The sequence below is a fragment of the Carcharhinus amblyrhynchos genome, chromosome 6 (assembly GCF_965287045.1).
Source record: "Carcharhinus amblyrhynchos chromosome 6, sCarAmb.v2.hapA, whole genome shotgun sequence".
NCBI classification, from domain to species: Eukaryota; Metazoa; Chordata; class Chondrichthyes; order Carcharhiniformes; family Carcharhinidae; genus Carcharhinus; species Carcharhinus amblyrhynchos.
In genome coordinates, this window is record NC_137329.1 from 72,757,990 (window position 1) to 72,779,281 (window position 21,292).

A 21,292-nucleotide genomic window follows, 5' to 3' on the forward strand; every position below is an offset into this window, starting at 1 on the left:
AAACAAACACGGGGCACCATGGACAGAGTGCCCTTCATTGTCCAGTACTTCCCTGGAGCAGAGAAGCTATGACATCTTCTCCGGAGCCTTCAACATGTCATTGGTGAAGATGAACATCTCGCCAAGGCCATCTCCACACCCCCACTTCTTGCCTTCAAGCAACTCCAAACAGACCATTGTCCGCAGCAAACTACCCAGCCTTCAAGACAACAGTGACCATGACACCACACAACCCTGCCATAGCAACCTCTGCAAGGCGTGCCGGATCATCGACACGTTTGCCATCATCTCACGTGAGAACACCATCCACCAGCTACACGGGTACATACTCTTGCAACCTATCTACCTGATACTCTGCAGGAAAGGATGTCCCGAGGCATAGTACATTGGGGAGACCATGCAGATGCTATGACAGCAGATGAATGAACACCGCTCAACAATCACCAGGCAATTGTGTTCTGTTCCTGTTGGGGAACATTTCAGCAGTCATGGACATTTGGCCCCTGATCTTCGGGTAAACGTTCTCCAAGGTGGCCTTCACGACACATGACAACGCAGAGTCGCTGAGCAGAGACTGATAGCCAAGTTCTGTACACATGAGGATGGCCTCAATCGGGATCTTGAGTTCATGTCACACTACCTATAACCCCCACAACTTGCCGGGGCTTGCAAAATGTCACTAACTGTCCTGTCTGGAGACAATACACATCTCTTCAACATGTGCTTAAAGCTCTCTCCACTCACATTGTCCATACCCTTAAGACTTGATTACCTGTAAAGACTCGCATTCCAATCATTATTTTGTAAATTGAGTTTGTGTCTTTATATGCCCTGTTTGTGAACAGAACTCCCACTTACCTGACAAAGGAACAACGCTCTGAAAACTAATGGCTTTTGCTACCAAATAAACCTGTTGGACTTTTACCTGGTGTTGTGAGACTTCTTACTGTGTTTACCCCAGTCCCACACTGGCATCTCTACATCATGACTATCCCTGTAACCCCATACATTTACCATGGCCAATCCATCTAAACTACACATCTTTGGACTGTGGGAGAAAACTGGAGGAAACTCCCAGAGAGAACATGCAAACTCCACACACAGTCATCCAAGGCCAAAATTGAACCTGGCACTGTGAGGCAACAGCTAACCATTGTGCCGCCTTGTTAGCTAAGGGAATCGAATATCAAACAAAGCTAATTAAATTGATTTAAGTTACAGATTAGCCATGATCTTATTGAATGGGGTTGGACTGATGAGCTCCTCGTGTTCCTATATATATTCATGTGGATTGCATTATGGAATTATTTTTAGGTGGGGTTTTGGGTGGAATTTTTGCATGTGGTCATCTTGTATACAAATTGTAAAAAGGGGACCTCTGTTTATTTGGAATCTTAAGGTAAATGAAGAATTCTTTTCCCTCATATCCAGTGTGATCTATCATTACATCTGCCAAATGGAAAGGTTGAAGAAAAAGAGGGCTGACAAAGAAAGCCATGTGCTCAGATGTCTCCCACTTACTGAGTTACAGTGCTGTCCCCATTATTCCTAAAGTAAAAGTCACCACTGTCCCAGATGACAATAGGCTGCTCTCCCCTATGAGGGAAAGAGCTAACTAGTGGTGATTTAACCTGAGGATCACCACACCTCGGTAAGGGGCAAAGTTGAGAAGGCAGACCTTCATGAATAACCTCAGCCACCACAGGAATTAAACATACGTTGGTGGCATTGTTCTACATCACAAACCAGCCACTTAGCCAACTGAGCTAACCAACCCCCTACTGTTGTATCAATGAGTAGGGTAGACAACTCACATACCGCAAGATCCCATAAACGATACAAATGGCAAATGAGCAGTTAACCTTGCTGGTGGTAGTTCAGAGAGGATAGTGGGAAAACTTTCATCTGTTTGGGTTGCATACCTCGTGTATTTGATAAATTTGTATGTGACGTTGTACGGAGTTGCAGTGCAAATATTAAGTGCAATCTTTGCATCAGAGATAAGATGGGAATGAATAAAGTAGCAGGCATCAAAGACTAACTATACTGCTAACGTCATTTCCTGTTCACCATCCTAATATCATTCACCAACCTTTTGGTTGTTAACCCCTCTGAATCCATGTGCCTGTGGTTGGTAACGCAAAGCGCAATTATGTTCCCTGCTCTTCCCACTGTCCCCATAAACTCTGAGAATCTATGTGATGAAACACCCTTCAGATAGTTAGACTAAGCTGCATGGTCACCTTTAAGTTTGTTGTTTGGTACTGTTTGTGCTATTATCTAAACTCCATAGTTAGGGGCAGCATGGTGGCACAGTAGTTAGCACTGCTGCCTCACATCTCGAGGGACCTGGGTTCGATTCCCAACTTGGATCACTGTCTCTGTGGAGGCTGCACATTCTCCTTGAGTTTGTGAGAGTTTCCTGTGGGTGCTCTGGTTTCCTCCAACAGTCTGAAAGATGTGCTGGTTAGGTGCATTGGCCATGCTTAATTCTCCTTCAGTGTACCCGAATAGACAGCGGAGTGTGGTAACCCAGGGATTTTCACAGTAGCTTCATTGCAGTGTTAATGTAAGCCTACTTATGACACTAATAAATAATCTTTAAACTTTATACTTTAAAACTTAAGTTAGAGCACTACTGGTAGAACTTGAATAGTGAACATTGCTATCCAGCCTGGTGCATTTACCTTTATTTCCCTACTGTTTTGCATTGGGAAGAAGTAGAAATCTGGAACTCTCTCCACAAAAGATTGTGGATGCTATAGTGTCAAGGCTGAGATATGGTAGATAGATTTTTGTTGATAAGTGTTTCGAAAAACAGGGAACTCTGGTAGGTTAATGGAGTTGAGTTCAAGGTCAGCCATGATTAAATATAGTGGTGGGTGGTACAGCAGACCTGAGGTATTAAGTGGCTTCCTCTGGTTCTAACTTGACATTTGCGCCTATTTCCTTTGTCCCTTCAGTAACCATAGATTTAATTAAAGGAATACCTTCATGTTGAAGAACTCGACAGGGAATTGTGTGTGCTGATTATGCCCAATAAACCAAATTATTGTTGTTTGGTAGTCAGTGCTTGTATCACAGCCTGATAATATCATGTTATCTTTTCTTAATCCATTTCCAAGAGGGTGGATTGGATGAATTACACTCAGATTGGAATAACTTACTCTCAGTAAGTCTGGGATGAACGTTGAAGAAGATTGTCCCCTCAGGTGGACATTAACAAAATGACCTATTATCCCCCCAAACCCCTACCCCAAACCTCTGTGCCAAACCCCCTTCCTGAAAAGAATCTTGACAGGTGGTCGCAATATTTAGTGGAAACCATTTGACACCCACAGAGAAACTCTCTGTGTCTGGCTGGTGATCCTAGCAGTTTTGTGTTATTGTGTGCCAGGTTTGTCCTTGACCGAGTGCTGTTGGTTGGGCAAAGTTGCAGCAGGGGTAATGTTGATGAACATGCCATGATGAAGGTATTCATTTAGTGCTGCTTCCCAAACTTCACCACCACCTTCTTGAGGGCAATTGGGGATGGGCACAAATGTAGGCCTTTCAAACACCACTAACGTCCCAGAAAAGAATAATAGAAAATCTTATCAGAGGCATTAGAGAGGTGCTCACCAAACCTAGGCCCATTAAAGCAAGTGGTTCAGCCCTGGGCTTCACCATTCATTGTACCTATTGGATATCAGCTTTGGCAGAACAATGTACTGACTCATCCACAACCTCAGGGAAATATTTTACATAGTTGAAGCGTGGGGAATAGGAGCAAACCATTCAGTTGCTCAAACCCGCTTTATAATTCATTAAGATCATGGCCAATTTGTACCTCAACTCATTTCCCTGCTTTTGTTGTACAGCCTTTGATGCACTTATCTATCATTTATCAGTCTCAAAATCGTACACTGGCCCTTAGTATAAATAGACTTTTGGAGAAGAGAGTTCCAGAATCCCACTACCCTTGTCTGAAAAAGTACTTCCTGACTTTAATATCCTAATTCAAACTTTAAGATTTTCTCCCTATGGCCTTGATTTCGCTGCCCAGAGAAAATAGTTCATCTGTTAGACAGGTAACCTCAATGTTTCACCCTCCCTGCTCATGGTTCAATGATGCCTGGTGCATTACTGAGCCATAGAGACCAGAAGTCCCTACTTGTGAGTTCCAGGAGTGCTACAAGGCAGATAAGGGAGAGGAAATGCCAGAGGCGATGCCCTCTGAAGTGAAACAGCATGCCCACAGCCACTGTCAAATGGCTGAAGCAATAAGTGTGAACTCCTTGGGTGAGATTGTCGGTGGATGACCATAGCAGACCTAGAGTCAGAATCTAGAATAGAAATCTATTGCAGTGTTTGTGCTTTACTGCTGCTGCAGATATGTTGAATTATTATGAATGTTGAGTGAAGCAAGATTTAAACAAGTTCTAAATTGAGGCCTGTGTCTCAGAGCTGTTTATTAACGTGACCCCTGAGATAAATAACATGAGCCTGATCTGGAAAAAATGTGCTGTTTTTAGACATCAAGACCTTTCAGGATTTGTAGCTTGTGCCCCAGGCGTCTTGAGGAATGGATGTGTATTTTAACCCATCACAAGCCATAGTGGTGCAAAAATATTGTTGGGGATTGTTACATCCTAATTGGCTACAATATTGTTCCTATTGCCAAATGCTACCACTGAGGCCAAGTTTAAAAAGAAGGCTTGCATTTATGTAGTGCCTTTCATCATCACAGGCCTTTCCAAGGTGCTTTACACCTAATGAAGTACTTTTGAAGTATGCTCATTGCAGCCAATTTGCACATAGCAAACTCCCACACGTAGCACTATGATAATGTGTGATGGTGATGTTATTTGGGGAGTACTCAAAACTCCAGAATTAACCATCTTCTCCTGTTCTACTTTGAAATAGTGCCGTGTAATCTTTAGCAATGACCTGGGAGCCAGAAAGAGGCTCAGTTTTGTGTTCCATCTGAAAAATAGTATCTCTCGCCATTGTACTGAATTGTCAGCCTATACATATAGGCTCATTACAGCCAATCTCCCTTCACAGGATAACCCAGAAACCAATCCAGTTTCACTCCTAGTGCGAGTATATCCGTTCTCATATGCAGCAGCTATTTCACCTTGTTTGGGCAGGGGTGGGGACAGTGGTTTGGGGGAGTCGAAAACAAAGGGGAATAACCTGAAAATTAGAGTCAGGAATGAAATGAGGAAGCACTTTTTCACTAAACTCCATCCAATACATCAGCTGTGTGTGGTCTTACCAGAGCTCTATATAATTGTAGCAAGGCTTCTTTACTTTTATAACTCAACCCTCTTGGAATAAAGGCTAATATACCATGTGTTTTCCAAATTGCTTCCTGTAAATGCGTATTAATTTTCCGTGATCCATGTACAGGATCACATGTCTCTCTCTGAATACCAATATTTCCTTGTCTCTAACCTTTTAAAAAGCAGTAAAGCAGCTACTTAGGATGTGCAGCCAGAGGAGAGATACATCTTAAGGTCCAGCGGATTATGATAGTGAAAACATCAGGATCCCCAATTGCCACTAGTCAGCTGTGGTCACTATTGACATTCTCAAACTGTCCTGGCCATCAGCCAACCACAGAGCTCTGATTCTACCAACTATAGGTTCTCAGACTGCATGCTATCTTGCCAGAGCTAGACCAGACTCTGGACTCCATTCCCTTTGAGCACACATTAACCTTGGGCTGTTGGACATTGCTCCAATTGGTCTGATCCTAGACCTTCTGACTGCCATTTCCTGAATCATCTGAAGTACATATTCTGTCGCTAAGAACACTGACTTCCACCTCTGTAACTCTGGCTCTCTTTTCCCCCATGCCAGCTCATCTATTGCTTACCCATGCCTTTCTTACCACCCGACTCCACTATTCTAATGCTTTCCTGACTGGCTTTGCATCCTGCACCAACATAAACTCATCTCAGCCCCTTTCATCATTTCACGTTTGGCTGCCAAGACCTTGAGCTCTAGAAATCATGCCAAAAATCTCTTTTCCCCTCTAATAAGATGCCCCTTAAACAAACTCTGACTGAAATTTTGATCACCAATTCTAACATCTTCTCCTTCAGCAGATTTCATTTGGTAACACTCCTGTGAAGCATCTTGGGGGCATTTTACTATGTTAAAGGCATTATATAAACATAACTTGTTTTTTCCCTTTCTCTGATTTGCTTTTGGCGATTTTTGTTCTTCTTTTTGATAAGATTCCACGTAAAAGTTAACTGTATTCTGTAAGATCTCATGGTGCTGGGGATAACATAATAGCATAGTTAGAGGACTGGCTAATTCTGGCTGGCAAAATGCAACTCATGGATTGCTACAGGGATCAGTCCTGTGAAGTCAACTATTTATGGTCCATATTTATCTTGGATGAAGGGTTAGAGTGTGCCATCAGATTTGCTGGCAGTTTAAAGATAGGTACAAAAGCAAGTTGTGTGGAGGACACAAAGACCAGAAGTTTTGCGCCCAGGTTGTGGCAATTCCTGGTCTGCAAAGCCGACCAAAGTTTTGCAGACCAAGAATTGTCACAACCTGGGAGCAAAAACTGGTGGAAAGTGCTCCTGTAGGTTGGATTTTCAGTCCGGGATCTTGGATGAAAATTAGAGTCATGGTGGGCAACTCTGGGTGGATGAAGAGATGGACCAAGCGGAAGGTCGATATTTGTGCACCAGCAAACTGGGGTAGACATTTAAAAAAGCAATAAAACATAAAACAGCTCTCATTCCCTCACCTGAGCTTGGCCTGGTGGGACTCAAGAAACATACTCTGGCATAGCAGTCTGTCTCTGCTGCCTTGCTGCAGAGGAAGATTTGAGACATTAAGATGCATGAATTACTGGCCTCCATCTTCTCTGTGCAGTCTTTCACGGCCAGTTGAGCTTTTCCTTTCTGCTCCTCTTTTTCAAACCATCCAACCAGGCAGCCTCCAGAGGTTAAGGCCATCAGTGACTGTTGTCAATGTCTGCCATTTTCCTATCTTGTTTGAAGATGCCCATGTAGCAGAAGTAAGGACATCCAGGATGTCATGTTCCAATGCCCAGTTCATCATACAGAAGGTCTTTGGCTATATGGCCAAATCCATCCAGCCAATTCATGAGGCCAAAATAGTGCAGAAATTGTTGGCTTGGTATATTCCAGGATGTATGAGTTGATGAACTTGCCCTCCCAAGAGATGCTGGGGAAACGTCTTGAGGCAGCAAAGATGTAAACTGTTAGCCTTTTGGTGTTCTCTGACAAGTTGCTGTTGTTCCACGCTCTCAGTTGTAGCTTTTGTAATGTGTTTGGTTCCAGTATCAAGTGACAGATTGCTGGTGATTGTGGAGCCTAGATATGTGCTATTAACAGTCTCCAGCCTCACATTGTCAATGCTGACAGATAGAAGTTTGGCAACATGCTGCAGCATCTTGTTTGTCTTCCTGATGGCATAAATGGCAGTCTTGCTAGAAGTGTACAGATCATTGGTGAGAACACACCGAGTACTTCCTTAAGTCTCTTACTTAAGGAAGGATATCCTTACATTGGAGATAATTCAGCGATAAATCAATAGACTGATTCTTGGGATGAATGGCTGCCTTATGAGGAAAGATTAAGCAGGTTTGGCCTTTACTCATTGAAGTTTAGAAGAACGGAAGGTGATCTTATTGAAAAATATATGATCGTGAAGGGACTTGACAGGGTGGATGCTGAAGTGATGTTTCTTGCCATGGAGGAATCTAGAACTGGGGGACACAGCTTTAGAATCAAGGGTCTCCCATTAAGACAGTGATGAGGAAGAATTTCTTCTTTCAGAGGACTGTTAATCTTTGGAATTTTCTCCTGTGTAGTGCAGGGTCATTGAACATATTCAAGGCTACGTTGGAAAGATTTCAGTTCTACAGGGAGACAAGGGTTAAGGGGGCATGCAGCAAAGTGCATTAAGGTGATATAATTCCAAGTCAGGATGGTGTATGAGGGCTTGTATTCCCATGTCAATCAGGGTGGTAGAGATCAGGGGCTTGGGTCATGTTAGAGGTTTACTGGGTTGTTTCAGTATATCCTTTGGTAGGATACTCAGGAGCATATGCCAGTAAGAGCCACAGCTTTCAGAAGACAAGATTTAAAAATATTAATTGACAAGGAAGAATGATTCACACTAAGAATAAATTCAATTTTTGGCAGTGTCACTGAGCCAGAAAGTTGTAGGTTCAAATCTCACTTCAGAAACACATGGCAAGGATACTGTTTTTGGGTTGAACATTAAACTAAGTCTGCTATTTCTGAGGTGGCTGTCAATGATCACACCAAAATATTCCAAATAGAGTGGGGAGTTCTGCCATGATATTTATTCCTCAACCATCAGAACTAAAATAGGTTGTGATTGTTTATGGGAGCTTGCTGTGCACAAATTGAATTTCATTTTTCCTCTATTGTAACATTTCAGAAGTACTTCATTGATTGTGAAATGTTTTGGAACATTCAGAGCTGATGAAAAATGCATTAAGTTTCTCTTCCTTTTTCTGGCTGGTATTATAGCTTTCTATCTTTGTCTCTGTAGGTATGGCCTCGCAAGTGCAAGTCTTTTCCCCACACACAATTCAATCAAGTGCCTTCTGCAGTGTCAAGAAATTGAAAGTGGAGCCGGGTTCTAACTGGGATATGACCGGGTATGGTTCACACAGTAAAGTTTATAACCAGAACAAAAGTCCGACCATCACACAGTCAACAATCAGCGCCTCTCTTCAAGTTACCAATCCAACTCTGTCCTACGAACAGACGGTGATTTTTCCAGCCAGTGCCGGCCACATTGTCTTCACAACAGCAAACAGCACATCAGGGGTGGTGGCCGTGTCTGCTCAGGCATTGGGAGGCCTGCAGAATCTGACCCGCCGCAGCACTGTGAGCCTTCTCGACACTTACCAGAAATGTGGTCTGAAGCGGAAGAGTGAGGAACTCGAGAATACCAGCAGTGTGCAGATCATCGAGGAGCATCCGCCAATGCTTCAGAACGCCACCAGTGGCGCCACAGTTGCCACGGCGGCCACTTCCACTGCCACCTCCAAGAACAGTGGGTCGAACAGTGAGGGTGACTACCAACTCTTGCAGCACGAGGTACTGTGCTCAATGACCAACACATACGAGGTGTTGGAGTTCCTTGGCCGGGGAACATTTGGCCAAGTGGTTAAGTGCTGGAAAAGAGGGACCAATGAGATTGTAGCCATCAAGATTCTGAAGAACCATCCTTCCTATGCACGACAGGGCCAGATTGAGGTGAGCATCCTTGCTCGGCTAAGCACAGAGAGCGCGGATGACTACAATTTTGTCCGGGCCTACGAGTGCTTTCAACACAAGAACCACACTTGCCTTGTCTTCGAAATGTTAGAGCAGAACTTGTATGACTTCCTGAAGCAGAACAAATTCAGTCCCCTGCCCCTCAAGTACATCCGGCCCATCCTGCAGCAGGTAGCTACAGCCCTGATGAAGCTCAAGAGCCTTGGCCTGATTCACGCTGACCTCAAGCCAGAGAACATCATGCTAGTGGACCCGGTCAGGCAGCCATACAGAGTTAAGGTGATAGATTTTGGCTCAGCGAGTCACGTGTCAAAGGCTGTATGTTCCACTTACTTACAGTCAAGGTATTACAGGTATGTGCAGGCTCCCTTTACCTCATCATTTTCTTGGACATCGTCTCAAACTGGGTTTGTGTTAGCTCAGGGACCACAGAGAACAATTCAAATCAGACATTCCAAAATGGCCCCATTGTTATATTTTTATTTTGCTTTCAGTGATTTGGTTGTCTCTTTTTCTGAGTGCTTTGCAGCTGAGAGGTTGGGTGGGTCTCAATCACTGCCAAAGCCCTTGTAGCCAGGAAAGGCCAGGGCTTGGCTGATGGTGACTTATCTAATTGTCCCCTCCAGCTGCCCCCTTTATCAACTTCCACTTCTCCAACAGCCTCCCCCCATCCCCCCACGACCACCTACCCCCAATATGATAGGAGGCATTCCAACTTCTTCCAATGGATTCACACCACAAAGTCAAAATGTGTGAAGAGCAGGCTTGAAGCTATGCCTGTGCACTTGCTCTTTGATGCCTCCCACTCAAAAAGAAACTTTTCTAGTATTAGCTCATGGTTGCCACTTTCAGGCGTAGCTGCTCTTATGTGATGTTGAAACTGAAGTCCAATCTTGCAATAAGTAGTTTATTGTCTCATTAAGCATCAAATTGATTTGTTTTGTATGCTGATTTTGAAACAGCTTCCAGTGTAAATAATGAATCAATCCCAATGCTCTGTGGACTTCAAATTCCCTATTGCATCCAGCTAGGTGGGCAAGTTCACTGTGTAGAAATGTGATGGTCTCCCAGGAGAATTGGTAGCATTTTAAAGTGTGGAATATATTCAGTGTTACTGATGGCAAGATGCTACAATATAATGCCTGCAGTCACCTGGGATTACTATCAGAGTGGTGGGTCTCTCAAATAACATGCTTCAGCAGTCAAGCAGCATTTATGTGACCAAATACACGTTGTAAAGGAGTATGAAAGACTCATTTGGATGGAGCAAAGGAATGATGCATAAAGCATCTATTTTTTAAATATCATGCCACTGAATTAGTAATCAATTTTTTTACTCTGGTTTAGTAAGAAGTGAATTATACAGTCTAGTGAAAGCTTAGCATTGCAAGAATGGCAGGAATGCTGTGCATATGGAAACTGATAAGGAAGCAGGACAATTGTTTAATTTTATTCAGGAGTTCCATTGGGTTTCAAGAATTTTCAGCACAAACAAGACCATTCGGCCCTCCACATCAGCCTTATCCTTTGCGACTTCATCTCATCCTTTAAGCCATAGTATAAGATTACACAAGTGCAGAATCAGGTCACTTGGTCTAACCAGTTCATGCCAGTGTTTATGCTCCTCTTTTCACATCAAAATCGATCATCATAATCATCCAATCTCTTCTCCCTCATAACCTCTCTAACCTCCTCCCCCTTGAATGTGTCACTTCAACCATCCCTGTGGTAGAAAACTCCACAGAGTCACTATTCTTTGGGTTGAGAAGTTTCTTCAGAATTCCCTATTGGATTTCTTTGTGACTATCTTATATTGATGCTCTTCCCAGAAGGGGAAGATATTCTGGGTTGCAAGCAGTCATGCTTTACATTTACCAACTAAGCCACTTGGGTTTTCCCAGTTTATAATTGAAGCTGTCCATTGGTATAATGTTTCTCTTCTTACTTTCCCGTCCTATTTCTTCATAGATTACAATGTTTTCCTTCTTATGCTGACTTGGTACTCTGTAAAATTGCCCAAATGTAGCTTAATCTTTTTCACATTCAAAATGTTCAGCCAGATTAGTTCATTATGTACAAGATATTTATAATATAAAACAGATCGGTAAATCCAGAGTATTACTGTATTACTACCATTGAAAGTAGAGCCAGTAAATATGATGAAAATGAGTGAAAGGTTAACTTAAAATAACCTTCTTATAGTTTTTGTTTAAATGCATCTGACTATTTTGTTTTTAAATGTGTTTGTTCATGGCATGTGAGCATCGCCAGCGATGCCAGCATACATTGCACATCCTGAATTGCCCTTGAGAAGGTGATGGTGAGCTGCTTTCTTGACCCGCTGCAGTCCATGTGGTCTAGATACGCCCACAGTGTTGCTCAGGAGAGGGTTCCAGGATTTTGATCTCATCACAGGGAAAGTACAGCAACTCAGTGCAAATGGGTGAGGTCTTGTCAAGCAGCTGGTAGTGTCCCTGTTTCTGAGCCAGAAGCTCTGGGTTCAAGTCCCACTTCAGGCTTGATATCCAAAGAGAGTGCGATCACAGTGCAGCCAAACAGGTTGAACATCAATCTGCAAATCTATCCACTACACACAATGGCAGGTGACAAAACTGGGAGAAATTCCAGGTCAGCTGTGTGATGGAAATAAATTGGAGCTTCTACCATCACTATCTATATTGGCTAAATTAGCTGGTGTGGTTCAGATTTATGCCAACAACACCAGGTTCAATGCCCAATCTGATTGGGTAGATTTGTGACTGGCCTCTTTGCCCTATCCATAGTGGTGTGGGTCAGACTTGCCTATAGCAGAAGTAGTACTAAGAGTATGGATAGAATGGCAGGAATCAGGAATTCTGACATTGTGATACTGAGTGATGCAGACCAAGAATTTGGTTATAGTGCAGCCCTGGAAGATATGTTTAAAGTAAGCTAGATAAACAAATGAGTGAGAAGGGAATAGAGGGTTTTGATAATAGATGAGGAGAGATGATTGGAGGCTGAAGTGGAGTATAAATACTGGCATAGACCGGCTGGGCTTAATGGTCTCTTTCTTTACTGCAAGCTTTATTTGAACTTATGTGAAGATTTGTGGAAGCTGTGCAAAAATAAGCAGGCGTGAGGTGGAGGGGTGCAGAATATTTAGTGTCAGGATTTGGGCACTCCAGCATATGGTGGGAATATGCAGACATTTGAACAGCAGACTGAATTATGGGTGAGGTTGGGGAATATAGAGCACAGCACAGAAAGCAGTCAGAGTACACAGGCTGCATGGGGCTGACTGGTTACACAGAATGGTCTGGAAAACCTATTGACTGTCATCAACGGCTGTCCCATTTCATGATGGCAAGCTTATTCCAAAGAAATTTGTATTACGATGAGGATTTATAGCACTGTTCATGAGCTGTGCTTATGGATGTATTTTTTGTCCCTCTATTTCTCCCCTCCACTCACTATTCCTTTCTCTTTCCCCCATCCCCATCTAATCTCTCCTGCCTTTCTCTCCCATTCTGCCTCCCATTTTCTCTCCTCTCTTTCTGTCTTTTTTTCCCTCTCTCTTCCTTTGTTTCAACCCCACCTCTCTCAAACACCACACAGGCCCCTCTCTATCTCTCTCGTCCCCGACTGTCCATTTCCTTCTCGCCCGTCCCCCTCCCTCTCGCCCGTCCCCCTCCCTCTCGCCCGTCCCCCTCCCTCTCGCCCGCCCCGCTCCCTCTCGCCCGCCCCGCTCCCTCTCGCCCGCCCCGCTCCCTCTCGCCCGTCCCGCTCCATCTCGCCCGTCCCGCTCCATCTCGCCCGTCCCGCTCCATCTCGCCCGTCCCGCTCCCTCTTGCCCATCCCCTTCCCTCTCGCCCGTCCCCCTCCATTTTGCCCATTCCCCCTCCCTCTTGCCTGTCCCCGTCGCCCATCCCCCTTCTTCTCATCCATCCTGCTGGCTCTTGCCCATCTCCTCCCTCCACTTTGCTCAATCCTCCCTCCTTCTCGCTCGACCCTCCCTCCTTCTCGCTTGACCCTCCCTCTCACTCGCTCGACCCTCCCTCCCTCTCGCTCGACCCTCCTTCCCTCTCGCTCGATCCTCCCTCCCTCTTGCTTGACCCCCCTTCTGCCCCCTGCATCCTCCTTCTCTCCCCCTCGATTCTCCCTCCCTCCTCATTCAAATCTCCCTTTTTCCTTCCCTCTCACTCGCTCGACTCTCCCTCCCTCTCGCTCGATCCTCCCTCCCTCTTGCTCGACCCTCCTCTGCCCCCTCCATCCTCCTTCTCTCCCCCTCGATTCTCCCTCCCTCCTTCTCGTTCAACCCTCCCTCTGTCCTTCCCTCTCACTCGCTCAACCATCCCTCCTTTTCACTCAACCCTCCCTCCTTTTCACTCGAACCTCCCTTCTTTTCGCTCGACCCTCCCTCCTTCTCGCTCGACCCTCCCTCCTTCTCGCTCGACCCTCCCTCCTTCTCGCTCGACCCTCGCTCCTTCTCACTCGACCCTCCCTCCTTCCCGCTCGACCCTCCGTCCTTCTTGCTCGACCCTCGCTCCTTCTCGCTCGACCCTCCCTCCTTCTCGCTCAATCCTCCCTCCTTCTCGCTCTACCCTCCCTCCTTCTCACTCTACCCGCCCTCCTTCTCGCTCTACCTGCCCTCCTTCTCGCTCTACCTCCCTCCTTCTCACTCTATCCTCCCTCCTTCTCGCTCTACCCTCCCTCCTTCTCGCTCTTTCTTCCCCCCTCCCTTCCTTATCCCTCCCCCCTCCCTCGCTTGTCCCTCCCTCCTACCTCACTTGTCTCTCCTCTCTCTCTCTCTCTCCTCTTTCTCTTAACCTTCCCTCCTCCTCTCTCTGTTAACACTTCCTCCTTCTCTCACTCTTTCTCTCAACCCTCTCTCCTTCTCTCTCTCTCTGTTTCTCTCTCTCTCAAAATCTTCCCTCCTTCTCCCTCTATTAACCTTCCCTCCTTATCTCTCAACACTCTCCTCCTGCACTTGCCCTCTGGCAAGCTTTGCATCCCATACCATCTACTACTCACAATCATACCTCCCTACTCCCTGCACTCTCCACTCCACTCTCTGCACTGTTCCCTCTGCACACTATTCCCTCTGTGCACTCCTCCCTCTTCCCTGTTCTCCCCTCCCTATTCTCAACATCTCTATATACGAAGCCCAAGACTCCTTACGTTTTGCTAACTGCTCTCTTATTTTGTCCTGTCACCTTCAAAGGTCTTTGTGGTCATTCTGTCCATGTATGTTTTTTAGAATTGTGCAATTAAATCTATAAGTGGTCTTGTGGCACAGTGAGTAGCATCCTTGCCTTTGAGCCAGAACTCTGGGTTAGGATCCTATCCCAGGATTTGTGGCCAAGGAAAGTACGTTCATAACATGACCAAACAGGTTGAATGCCAACTTGTAAATCCTTCCAAACACGCCAGTGGCTGATGATAAGAGCAGGAGAGACTCCTGGTCAGCCATGTTTGATGTAGAGTGGCACCCCCTGAAGCTATATGTCGTTGGTGACAGGCTCGCAATCTTTTCCAGGAAAAGCTTTGCTGTGGAAACAGATGAAAGTTTGTCCTTCACACCATTAGGTGCAGGAGGAGAAACAACAACATTAAATCTGTATTGCCTCTCCCTATACCCTCTGCCAAAATGTACCACTTCACATGTTGCTATGTTAAATTCTATCCACCACTTGCTAGTCTGTTCTGCTAACCCTTTTGTGTGTTCTATTCCAGTTAATTTGTATCACTGTTTGCCATACTTCCAAGTCTGGAATTATTATGAAACTTCACATTTTTTTTCTGTATTCCAAAATCCAAATCATTTATATGTCTTCAAAAAAGAGCAGTGGTCCTGGCACTGGGGAATGCCACTGTCTACTGTCCTCCAGTCTGAAAAATAGCTGTTTACCACAACTCAATGCTTTCTTGCTTTCAGCCGATGTTTATTTATCCAAGCTAACACTGACCTTCCTATTCAATGAATTCTGTTAACAAGCCTTTTATGTGGTACTTTGTCAAATGCTTTATTAAAATCCACACAGACAACATCCATTACATTCCCATTATCAACCTTCTCTGATGCTACCTTAAACAATTCAATTAAATTAGTCGAGCACAATCTGCTTTTTGCAAATCTGTGTCTGCTCTCCTTAATTAATTCAAACGTCTGAGTATCTGCTGATTTTTTCCCCTCATTAAAAAGCATCATATAAATAGAAGTTGTTGCTTTTGAGTCTCTCTCCCTCTCTCTCTCTCTCTTTACAGATTGTATTTTGCACCCAATGGAAAATCTGATCTCCCTGTTTCTGTCTTTGTTGTAGTTTACTTATTAAAAAATAAATTCACCAAGTTCAATCTAAAGATAATGGTTTGGCACAGGAATTTAGTTACCACACCTATTTCTGCAATCCAGGTGGATTAGATGGTGGCATAGCAGCAATTCTGAAAAGACTCACGCTAATTCTGAAAAGACTCCAGTCCAAAGATGTGCAGGTTAGGTTGATTGACCATGCTAAGAAATTGCCCCTTAGTGTCTAGGGATGCGTAGGTTGGACGGATTAGTGAGTATAATATGTAGGGATATGGGCGTAGGGCCTAGGTGGGATTGTGTTTGGTGCAGACTCGATGGGCCGAAGGGCCTCTTTCTGCACTGTAGTGTTCTATGATTCTAATGTTCTGGGGACATGGTTCAAATCCCATCATGGCAGCTGATGGAATTTCAGTTCGTTTAATAAATCTAGAATACATTGATTGTCATTAAGACCTATTTGGTTGATTAATGCCCTTCAGGGAAGAAATTCAGTCACTCTTAACTGGTCTCTCCAAACTCACAGTAATGTGGTTGACTATTCACTATCCTCTGAAAATGTTCAGAAAAACAGCAATGAGGGATGGGCAACAAATGTAGGCTTTGCCAGTGATGCTCCCATCCCATGAAAGAAAAGAGAATCCAGCCCTGCCCAGTCATTTAACCTGTGTTGCACTCTGTTCTGTAACTGTTACTTAAATAACATCTCCAGCCTTGACAATACCTAGGACACAGAGAAAGACAGATAGGCATTGAAAAATAAAGAACTTGCAGTCACTGTTGTAAGATATGGAACACAGCCACCAATTTGAGGAAAACAAGACCCCAAAAACAATATGATCTTGATGAGACAATCTGTTTTGTTGATTTTGATGGGGTGTATATATTGTTAGGACATGGGGCAGAACCTCCCTGCTGCCTTTGCTCCATGGGATTTTTTTGAGAGAGGAGCCGAGTTCTTATTTTAAAGCTTTATTCAAAAGCTGGTACCTCCGGCAGTGCAGCACTGCTTCAGCACTGTGTTGGAGTGTTAGCCTCGTATTCATTCCAGAACCCTGGTGTGGGATGTGAACTGGGAACCTTCTGACTCCAGTGGAGGGTAGAATAACGAAAGAGAATGTAGGAGCAGAGCAGCTCATAAGAGAGTACTGCCAGAGGGGAGACATTCTCAGGAGCATGACAGTGGAGGCCAAGTGAGTTTGCTGTAGAGAAATATCGGGAATCCAAGACCACCACTTGTCAGATAACCTGCCAATCCTATTGGCTACCCCAATTGTTGTGAGATCATTTTTGGATTGCCACAGGCCATGGCTCACGCGGATCTCTGATTTCCCCCTACCCTCGGACTGTAAGGCAGGCCTTAAGCTCTATAATTTCTTCCCCAAACCTCTCTCTCTTTCTATCTCTCTCCACCTTTCTCTCCTCTTTAAAGACACTGACATCTGATTACCCTTTATGAATCTTCTTCAAACATGCTGCTATAAATCATAGAAACCCTACAGTCTAGAAGGAGGCCATTCAGCCCATTGAGTCTGCACCAACAACAATCCCACCTTATCCCCGTAACCCCACATATTTACTAGCTAGTCCCTCTAACCTCCGCATCCTGGGACACTAAGGATCAATTTAGCATGGCCACTCAACCTAACCCGCACATCTTTGGACTGTGGAAGGAAACTGGAGGACACCCACGCAGACACGGGGAGAATGTGCAAACTCCACACAAACAGTGACCCAAGCAGGAATTGAACCCAGGACCCTGGCACTTTGAGGCAGTAGTGCTATCCACTGTGCCACCATGCCACTGTTAAAGCATAAGTTGTTGATGTTAAAGACATTATATGAATGCAAGTAGCATCAGATGAGGACAAGAGACCCTCTTCAGTTAAATTGATTCCTGTTGAAGTTGATGTCAGCAGTGTAATAATTCAAGTGAAATCCTGAGGGAGGCAAGCTACTGGGAATTGTGGTACAGAATCCCAAGGTTGCATAGTGATTATGTGATTTGATTAGTGATCTAAAGTTTTGGGCTAATAATTCACAGAATGCAAGTTCAAATCCCCACTGATGATTCTATGAAAACAACAAGGTTGATGCAGGGCTTCTGAAAGGACTTTGCGAGTCTAGTTGTATTAAAAACTTTCCAGTGATCCAAGAAGAAAGCTTATGAGTAACTCTCCTAGAATAATTAGGGATGGCCAATAAATGCCAGCCTAGTCAGTCGTATATAGATTCTTATGATTTCCTGTGGGGACTAACAAACCAAAGGGATCGAATTTACTGAACAACCCCAACAAGAAAACCAGTACACAAGATTTCACTTTTTACCACTTTGAAGTTAACTATCAAACCAAAATCAACATAAATGAATCACAAATTTACAGACAAATGGTGTTCAATATGAACTATGTATAAGTTTCAGATTAAACAGCAGATACACCAAATATAGATCTCACGGATTTACTAGACATTAACTCAGCATATCTGGCACTAACCTCTATCACAAAATCCCCCAAAACTTAGAACTTCCTGATCTAGAATTACACCTCCTTTTCTTCAAGTATTCAGCCACCAATTTTCATCTGACAGCAACTCCCACCTAACCTGATTTCATAGGCATGATCTTCACTGAAATGGCACACTGTTGCAGTATGTCCTCACTCTGCTTACAGCTGTCAAAATAGAGTTTGACTAGAATCACCTTTATCTGGACCTTCAGTAATACCCTTGCACGTTGTATGGCTGGTTCTGGCCAATCAGTTCCTTTCAGATAACTGAAGAGTGACAATAAGCTTATTTTCCTTATCTCCGCTGCCAAATCCAGCTTTCATGTTCACCTTTTTTAACTGCATCACAATGCCTTTTCCAGCATACCTGGTCAGGTGGTCTGGATTATTGATATGTGATGTGGATGTGCCGGCGTTGGACTGGGATAAACACAGTAAAAAGTCTGACAACACCAGGTTTTAGTCCACCTCGAAAGCTTGTGCGTTTACTATCAAATAAATCGGTTGGACTAAAACCTGGTGTTGTCAGACTTTTTACTGTGTTTATTGATATATATCAGGAAAGGCAAGGGGCCAAATACTGATCCCTGTGGAACTCCACAACAAACCATCCGACTGCCCAAAAAATATCGGCTGACCATTCCTTTCTGTTTCCTATTACTCAGCCAATTTTGTATCCATGTTGCTACTTCCTGCCTTTTATTCCAGTGGAAATTATCTTTGTTTCTACCCTATGAATCGTCTTCATAATCTTGTAGGTTTCACTGAGATCGCTTCTCATTTTTCTAAATTCCAGAAAATAAAGGCCCAATTTACTCACTATTTCATCATAGGAGAACTCCCTCATCTGATGTCCAGGATACAAATGGAAAAAGATGAGTGCTGTCCTAAGGGGAGGGTGCTAAATTGGGGGAAGGCTAGAATCAGCCGGATTAGGCAGGAGCTTAGGGATACAGACTGGGATAGGCTGTTGGAGGGCAAGTCCACGTTAGGCATGTGGGAGTCTTTCAAGGGAAAACCGAAATGGGTGCAGGAAACGCATGTGCCGGTTAGGAGGAAGGATGGGAAAGGTAGGATTAGAGAGCCGTGGATTACTAGAGATAAAGAGGACCTGGTCAAGAAGAAACGAGAGGTGTATGTCAGGTCTAAGCAACTGGGAATGGAGAGAGCGTTGGAGGAGTACAGAGAGAGTAGGAGGGATCTCAAAACGGGAGTTAGGAGGGCAAAAAGGGGGCATGAAATGGCTTTGGCAGGTAGGATTAAGGAAAATCCAAAGGCGTCTTACTCCTATGTTAGGAGCAAAAGGGTGGCTAGGGGAAAAATCGGTCCTCTCGGGGACAGACGAGGGGAATTGTGCTTAGAATCTGAGGGAATGGGGGAGATCCTGAATGAATACTTTGCGTCGGTATTCACGAAGAAGAGGGGCTTGATGTCTGGTACGGTCATCGAGGGAGCTGTAGACCAATTGAAGGAACTCTCCATTACGAGGGAAGAAGTGTTAGGGCTTTTAGGTATCATTAAAACTGATAAATCTCCAGGGCCTGATGGCATTTATCCTAGGCTGCTTAGGGAGGCGAGAGATGAGATTGCTGGGCCTCTGATGCAAATCTTTGTCTCTTCTTTGGACACAGGTGAGGTCCCAGAGGACTGGAGGATAGCGAACGTGGTACTGTTGTTTAAGAAGGGTAGGAGGGATAACCCGGGTAACTATAGGCCGGTGAGTTTGACGTCAGTGGTAGGCAAGTTGATGGAGAGGATTCTTAGGGATAGGATGTATGAGCACTTAGAGCATTGCAATCTGATTAAGGATACGCAGCATGGCTTTGTAAAGGAGAAGTCTTGCCTTACGAATCTGGTAGAATTTTTTGAGGAGGTGACAAAAACGGTGGACGAAGGACAAGCCGTTGATGTCGTCTATATGGATTTCAGTAAGGCATTTGACAAAGTCCCTCATGGTAGGTTGGTAGAAAAGATTAAGGCTCATGGGATATGTGGCCAGGTACCTAGATGGGTTGAGAACTGCCTCGCTAAGAGGAGACAGAGATTAGTAGTGGAGGGGTCCTTTTCTAGCTGGAGGTCTGTCACTAGTGGTGTGCCGCAGGGCTCAGGACTGGGACCTCTCCTCTTTGTAGTATATATAAATGACTTGGAAGAGGGAGTAAGTGGTGTGATCAGCAGATTTGCTGATGACACCAAGATGGCTGGATTGGCAGGCAGTGTGGAGCAGTGTCTGGCAATACAACGGGATATTGATAGGCTGGTATATTGGGCAGATACATGGCAAATGGAGTTTAATCCGGATAAATGTGAGGTGATGCATTTTGGCTGGAATAATGTAGGGGGGGGGAGTTATATGATAAAGGGTAAGCCCATAAAGAGTATAGAAATGCAGTGGGACCTGGGGGTGCAAGTGCACATGTCTTTGAAGGTGGCAGTACAAGTGGAGAAGGTTGTGAAGAAAGCCTATGGTATGTTAGCTTTTATAGGAAGGGGTATAGAATATAAGAGCTGGAGACTAATGTTGCAGTTGTATAGAATGTTGGTTAGGCTGCATTTAGAGTACTGCGTCCAGTTCTGGTCGCCTTACTACCTTACTTACGTGGACACTGGAGAGAGTGCAGAGGAGGTTTACCATGATGTTGCCTGGTATGGAAGGACTGGGTTGTGAGGAAAGATTGAACAAATTGGGGCTGTTTTCCCTTGAAAGACGGCGACTGAGGGGGGATCTAATAGAGGTATATAAGATTATGAAGAGTATAGATAGAGTAAACAGAGGTAAGCTATTTCCTATGTTAGAGACACACAGTACGAGGGGCCATGGGCTTAAGGTGAGGGGGGAGAGGTATAACACGGATATTAGAGGGAGGTTTTTCACACAGAGGGTAGTGGGGGTATGGAATGCTGTGCCAAGTAAGGTGGTGGAGGCAAGCTAGAGTTGTTTAAGAGTAACTTAGATAGGCACATGAGTGGGTTGGAGATGGGAGGATATAGGAGATTGATTTAAATAAGGTTCATTAGCATTGGGACGTCCCTGGTAATGTAAATGGATATGGTATGATAATAATGTTTTTTCTCTTTTAATTCACAGGTTTTAAGTCGGTCCACCTTGTTGTCCAACGAGGGGCATACACGTGATGGGTCGTACTTGGGCTGCTCTTGAATGTTTGAGAGTGGCCTAGTGCTTCATGTCGTTAGTATGTGCTTAA

General features: G+C 44.5%; 1 protein-coding gene across 5 annotated transcripts in view; it reads left to right on the forward strand.

Annotated features, from left to right (window-relative positions):
• The window catches only part of hipk2 (homeodomain interacting protein kinase 2), a 285,854-nt gene that overhangs the window by 62,284 nt on the left and 202,278 nt on the right, over window positions 1-21,292 (forward strand). For 4 of the 5 annotated variants that reach the window (XM_080190631.1, XM_080190630.1, XM_080190633.1 and 1 more), the window contains exon 2: window positions 8,557-9,643. In XM_080190631.1, coding sequence (XP_080046757.1) covers window positions 8,557-9,643 — 1,087 coding nt within the window. Of the gene's footprint in view, window positions 1-8,556; window positions 9,644-21,292 lie in introns of those variants that run through there. The other variant, XM_080190636.1, reaches the window with a different exon arrangement.